Source organism: Vipera berus (assembly GCF_964194415.1).
Source record: "Vipera berus genome assembly, chromosome: 8".
Taxonomy (NCBI): Eukaryota; Metazoa; Chordata; class Lepidosauria; order Squamata; family Viperidae; genus Vipera; species Vipera berus.
The window spans coordinates 23,426,912-23,434,037 of record NC_138211.1 but is presented as its reverse complement, the minus strand read 5'-3'; the positions used below and the strand labels follow the sequence as shown (position 1 = coordinate 23,434,037).

The window sequence follows — 7,126 nt, the reverse complement described above, 5'->3', positions numbered from 1 at the left end:
ACTGTGACCATGCCCCTATCTGGCTGCAGCCAAATGGCCTCTCCTAGGTTCCTTTGTTTTCTGGGTTTATGGCTTACTTCCTTGCACATGGTTCACTGACCTTATCTGGCTGTAGCCAAATGGCCTCTCTGGGTTTATGGCTTACTTCCTTGCACATGGTTCACTGAAGACTTTCCATGGTAGAAAAGTACTAGCCAGAAAAGTACTAGCCAGCTACATGTATAGGAACAGAGATCATGGTTATTCCAACACGGGGGTGCAAAGGATGGGTGGCGACACCCTAGCAAGACACCGGCATCGCTCCCAGTGACAGCACCTTTGGGTTCTGGCACCTTTTTTTTTTTAGAAAAAAAGCACTGATAACATGCTTAAACACTATTCAGATATCCAACACATGGAGGAAGGCTGGTGTGATAGCCATACTTAAACCAGGCAAGCACCATCAGAACTGAAAAGCCGCCGTCCCCCATCCTTTTCCAGTCACTTTTTTCAAGCTATTTGAACCTTAAGACCATCTGCCTTAGGCAGAACCTTCAGGTACCGCACTGCTTGCTTCCCTCCATGTAGATGTAAGTCCATTTCAGATTTCACACTTCAAAGTGGGCTGTCATCACTATGGCAACCACACTCAGCACTCTATGCCAAGTCAAATCAGGATGAACTACAGCATTAAACGTTAAATTATTTTTTAAAAATCTGCAATTGTCCTGAGGTGAGGGCCCTGGCGCTGTGGCACAGACTTTGCTTGCTCCACCTTTCCTTCCCGGGAAGCCTGAGTGCGGGGATCCCCTCGCTGTCCAGGCGGCTTGGATCCCGCGGGATCCTTCCCGGGAGTCAGATAAGAATAGAACAGAGCTGGAAGGGACCTTGGGGGTCTTCTAGTCCAGCCCGCGAAGGGAGGCGTTTGCCGGAAGCCGGGGCGGAGGAGCGCAGCCGCTCCCGTTCGCTTCTGCTCGGCCCATTTGCGGTCTCGGTCCATGGGACCCGGGCACACGGGCCCTCTCTCGCCCGGGGAGGGCGGAACCGCGGTTGGATCCGCCCAAGGCTACCTGCGAGGAGGTGACGGGGCGGCCGGAGGAGGAAGTAGGACGTCCGGGGGCACCGCCGAGTATCGGGAAGTGGCCTACGACTCTCGAGGCTTGAACGGGACGCCACGACCATGGTAAGCCCCGTTCTCGGAGGGGCGGGGGGGAAGGGCGCTGCCCGGTCGGGCTGCCGGCGATCGCACCTGCCCCCGGGGTGGGGGTGGGGGGGCCGCGTCGCCATTAGGCCCGACGCGATGGGGGGGTCACCGCCGGCTTGGGGGTGTCGGGGCCCGCTGACCGGGAGCGCGGAAGCCGGGCGCTTTCCAGCCGGGCGCTCCGGGGCGCACGGAAGGCCGCCTCGAGCCGGCCAGGGGCAGGGACGAGAAGGGCGGGGCCGGCCAGGTGGAGGCCTAGGTGGAGGAATCGGAGGGCTGCGTGCTTCGCGTCAGGATGGCTTCCGGAAAGAAGCTCCGTCTTCGCGCTCTGCTCGCGCCACCTAGGTTTGTGGGTGGTCCATCACTGGAGTTTTTCAAAAATGGACTGGACGACCATTTGACTGGGGTGGTGTAAGAGATTCCTGCCTTGAGCACCTTAATTCACAAGTTGGACTAAAGGACCTCCAGGTCTCTTCCAGCCCAATGATTCTACGATCGTATGAATTGACCTCTTGGTCTGGTTTATAGTGGCATTGACCCCAGGATCTGTTTTATATAGAAGCAGTCATTCCATTAAATTTGGGAGAAATGCAGAACTGCTTTATCTTCCAGAGGATTTTTCTCCCCTCACCTGCTTAGCTTATATTCCATTCAGTAAGGGCTCCAGTGTAGACCCATTGTGATGGGGTTGTTCTGGTTCTGCCTGTATTGCTTGTCCTGCTGCTGGCTGCAGGGAGTTATTCTGTTGGTCCTGGGAGATTCCTGCCATACTTTTCATACCAGAAGACTGGTATCATTGCAGCTGCAACCTGGAGAAAACCTCTTTGTCTTCCATGTTCTGACCTTAGACACGGCATGACTGGTTCTGAAAAAGCTATCAGAGATACTCCATTTAATAACCACCTCAGTTTCAAGATGGGCTTCAGAACCTCTCCCCCCTCACAATTCTGGGCTACATTCAAAACAGGAATTTGAAATTAACTCTCTAGGTTAGAAGTCTGGATACAGAACTTATTGAGTATCTTGCATGACTTGGTTAAGAAAATAGAAGCAGCGCTCACTGTCTTAACTAGATCTTCATATTTCCAATAGATATTCTAGAATATGCCATTCAACCCCATATAAACTTGATGACCGTCAAGAGTTACAATACAGTTTAAAAGCTGAACCCCAAATTAGATCCTTCAATCGATTTCCGGTTCCCCTCTCCCCCCCCAACAGGGTCACCAAGCTGCAAAGTTGGGGACCATTATGTTAAAGCACACTCGGTTTACAAATCTCACTTTCTAATCCCTTTCAGAAATCGCTCATTAACTACTGTTAATCTATTAGAGAACTTCAGAAAGACAGGTTTGAAAATCCTGAGTGAGTCTGCCTTCAATCCTGAATGAAAGAAAAGTTTAACAATAAGCTTAAACATTTAAAGAATCTAAAATAAACATCAAAAAGCTAAATAAAATGTTGATCCTAGAAAGCTTTAAACAGACTAAAAATCCAGATAAAGTTGGAATATTGAAACCTTTATAAAACTATTTTGAAATAAATTAAAAAGAAAAAAAAACTTTGCATGGGAAATAGATTCCGGTTTTATATATGTGTATGTATGCATGCATCTAATTATTTATATTAAATTTATATGCATTATTTACAAGCCATAAAAATACAGAATTTCATAATTTGAAAAACTGGACATCACAGGGAACTAAAGTTTTTAGATAGAGGAAAGATTTACAAGCCTATAAAAATGCAAAATGTTTTAACAGTGAAAATACAGAAGGTGAGTTTTGAAGAATGGAATCAGAAAACAGTAGCTACAATATCAATAACAATGTCTGCTTCTATGGCTAGGCTATGTCCATAAGATATTATTGAAGAAATTCCAGATATAGAACAAAGTTTAGTTAACAAATATCAAAAGTGGGTTTACAATTGATAGGCTAAGAGAATGGCTTAGAAAAAAAAATCCAGTGATTCACTGAATCTGCAAAAGAAATTGCCTGGGGTTTTAAATTTTAAAAGGAAAATTCAAGAACCTTGAAGAACTTTATGTGATGGGACACAGAAGAAATGGAGAGAAATCAAATCCTGCAACAATATTTCAATGAACTAAAGATTACGATTGTTAGAGGTAAAAGAAAGGAATATAAAATTGGTTTGTCTGATCAAGCTTAAAACAAGATATGTTACTTCTGAGTACCCTTTATGGATTTCTGCTGATACCAGGATTGAAAAGATGATGTTTTATGGATTTGTTTATAGATAAGAAATGGGATATGGGAATGAAGAGATAATTGTAATGAAGGTTGGAAGTCACTTCTTTGTTTATTTCTTCTCTCTTTATTATATTCTTACTTTTTTCTTTTTCTACCCTTTTCTTCTTTAAGTTTACTTTGTATTATATTTTTCTATTTTAAGTAAAATTCTAATAAAAATTATATATTAAAAAGAAACACAAAATGTTATTGTTTCTAACTGTTGGGTACATGCTGAGCCTCTTCAGTTTAACACTGTCATCTATTGTGACCCAGGAAGCCACCCTTATCTGTCGCAGTGCCTTCCCTTTGGAATGAGACCCTCCTGGAATCCATCTGGCCCCCAGCCTGGAAGACCTGGCTTTGTCCCTCACTTTGCAAAAGTTTGGGAACCTGAAAGGAACTAAGGCAAAGACAGGAGAGCCAGATTGGGGCCTGGTCTGTGCAATGCAGGGGCATGACTGTCTATTGCAGCTGCGGCCACACCAGAGAGTAGGGCCCCTTCCCTACCCCACCTTCTCTGCCTACTTGATTTTAGGAAACTATGGGTCTCTGCATGAGATATTGTTCTGCTCTGGTCTCTTTCTGGACAGCAGGCTGAACATGAAAGATTTTATGAAAAAAGATGAGAATTGTTGCATAAAGAAAGCTGTTTGTGGCGGTAGAGTAAGAACTGCTTCCAGTTGTAATACAGGAAATAAGTCTAGTGTATCTATTTGAAATTGGGACAAAGGAAAGAGTAAGTTTGACAGTTGATTTCAGGTTTTTTTCATCTTGTTTTAAGGACCTGATTTTGAGAATTAGCTTGAAAACATCTGTGTGGAAATTTTGGACATGTTCAGAAGCTGTATCATTTACACTATGTTTAGGAATTGTAATATTTATTCAGCTCTTCCGAAGTATTTTTCTGCCTCTTTGACAATGTCCATAATTCTCCATAGAATGATGTATGATAATACAAATTATTGTTGTGCTTTATTAAATATCTCTTATACTTGGTACAGTGTGAACAGTGAATATTACTGCAGCACCAGTGGGATCTCATTAAACTGGTGAATGGTAAGCCAAGTGGTAGATACCATTTAAGAAAAGGTAGAGTGGTGCATATTGAAATAAAAAACCTGCACAGCTCTGAGAAAGGTAGATTCCACGCTAGGGATGATTGGGAACTGGAATGAAAATGAAAATAAACATGCTAATGTTACAATGCCACCTTTAGAACTGGAGGTAAGGAACAGAACAGAATAGAACAGAACAGAGCTGGAAGAGACCTTGGAGGTCTTCTAGTCCAGCCCCCTGGAAAGGCAAGCAAAATGATCAGGTCTCAAATATCTAAAGAAGCATCCTGTAGAAGATAGTTCAGAACTGTTGTAAGAGACAGGATGAGAAACACTAACTTTAATTCATGAAGTAAATGTTGGGCATCAGGAGAAAATCCTAATGATGAGAGCATTCAAATAGAATAATCTGCCTTGAGATGGGATGGACTCTCCTCTGCTGGAGGTATTCAAATAGAGATGGGATGCCGTGTCAGGGATGCTGCAGTAGAAGATGCTTGCACTGAGCAAGGGACTTTCAAGCCCTCTTCCAATCCTTACCTTTTATGGTTCTTTGGTCTAGCGGTGCTGGCTGAGTTTTGGTCATGGATGCCTGAGGATGTGGCTGAGGTGTTCAGTGCTTTGGGCTCTCTATTTGTATCGGTCTGGCTTATTACACCAAATAAAAGGGGAGAGTCTAGCATTATTTCAAAGAGGCAGAAAGCAAGCCATTAAGATCAAGAGACTCAAATTGTACACCATTTGTCATTGTTTTTATTGTGGAAAAGATGTTTAGCAAATGCTTTCTGATCAGTATTCAAAGCAGGCAAAGGTATATTGGATCTAATGTGGACGCTGACCTTGTTCTTGTTGACTGCTTCTTAAAAGAGCTCATACTGCACTGTACAAGGAAAGTATAGGTTTGTGTTTTAGAATTTTTGACCATTTAGTGTGTCAGCAATTTTTACAAGTCTTTGGAAACTGCACCTAGTGTAAGGACCTGCCTCCATTTCTCTAACAAGAAAGCAGAACTCTTGAAACTGGCATCATTTCAAAAAGAACTTTTATTGGCAGGTACAGAAAGCAGGAAAGTAGGCAGGATCTGAGAGCTTCCTGCCCAAATCAATGTTAAACCCGCGAAACAATAACCCCACCCCAACTGTCCATCCAGTCGGTTCAAACAGGCCAATCCACAGGTGACATCGAGCTGTGGGAAAGCAACTCATAAGGTGCCTCTCTCAAGGTTGTTAGGTCTTCTCCAGTTCCTCCCTGCTCGCTGATGGCCCCAAGGCATTCCTTTCACACCCCATAGAGGATACATCAAGGCAGATAGAGGAAATGGTCTACGTGCACTACAAGCCCTCGGCCACCTCCTTCCCCCCCAATAGGAGAATGGCAGAACCTGAATAACTTAAGCCCAGAGAATATGCATGATTAATCATTAAGGGTTCTGACATGCCCCTTCCCCTAGAAAAATGAGAGGTCCACCTGTAGATAGAAAAAGAGGGAGAGAGTTGAAATAACGATGTTAGGCTTATCTGGGTAATAGGCCCAGAACATTTTTAGCAGTTGGGGAGCCCTGACATGCTTTTTATGCACTCACTCATTTTGTGATGGTGGGAGGTTTTTCCATGCCACCAAATATTGGGTTGACCCATGATGTTTCCTGGAGTCTAATTTTCAAAATGTTGCTCCCCTTTCACCATAATGGGTTGTGGGGGGAGGAGCTTCTGCTGGCCTTAAAGGGCAGGTTAGTTCCTGTTTAAGCGGGCTGCAGTGAAATACAGGCTGGACCTGTCTCAATGGTTTTGGGACTTCCAATTCCACTGTTACTGGGTTAATTATGCTTTTTATGGGGAAGGGTCCTATGAATTTTGGTCCTAGCTTTTTAGATGGCTACAGGGATTTTAAAAATTTGGTTGAGAGATATACTTTTTCCTCTTTAGCACCACCCCCGTAGGGACCACTGAAGTCTGGGCCCTCCTGGCCTCCTCTTGGCCTGGCTGCCAGCCCAAAGGGTCTCTCAATTTGGCACCTCTGGTTGACAGGGGCAAGTAGTGCGGATGTCAGAACCTATTTTATTTTATTTTATTTCTATCTTTCCTCTCTGATCTAAGAATAAATCCCACCTTTCCCTGGGTTCTACCATATTCCCAAGGGGGAATATTCGCTACAATATAATCCTTTATTTTGTTTATTGGGTCTGCTGAAATGTAACAACTTGTTTCCTGCTTTATCTCTCTCTCTGAACTCTATCTTTTAAACTGTCAGTTAAGAACAAAGGAGGAAATAAGGAATGTAAACTCAGTGCCTGGTTTATGTCTATGCTCTTGGAGGAAGGTGTGAAGAAGCCGCTGACCTCGCTGCGTGAGCTGGAGATGGGCCGATGTTATCTCCCTGGTTCCCACAACGGACTTAACACTTGGGGATTGGCCATCCCACATCAGGCAGTCAATCTATGGGGTGGGGTCTTGCTTGGGGATACTATAATCTACTGCACTGTGCGGGAAATTCAGCCTGTCTATTATGCCTGCTATCACCTGCTTTTAACAAAAGTTCCTGTTTGGAAGAAATTGTTTCCAAGAGTTCTGCTTTCTTAAGATGTGGGTTTGAAGTGGGACCTGACAGCAGCAATGCTCAGTCACAATTGGCAGCCA

General features: G+C 44.1%; 1 protein-coding gene across 1 annotated transcript in view; it reads left to right on the top strand.

Moving 5' to 3' along the window:
* Nucleotides 1–669: 669 nt before the first annotated feature.
* The window catches only part of VAMP8 (vesicle associated membrane protein 8), a 53,953-nt gene continuing 47,496 nt past the window's right edge, over nucleotides 670–7,126 (top strand). The window contains exon 1 of the mRNA XM_081334118.1: nucleotides 670–1,171. Within this exon, the coding sequence (XP_081190244.1) occupies nucleotides 1,160–1,171 (12 nt within the window). The 5' untranslated portion in view covers nucleotides 670–1,159. The remainder of the gene's footprint in view (nucleotides 1,172–7,126) is intronic.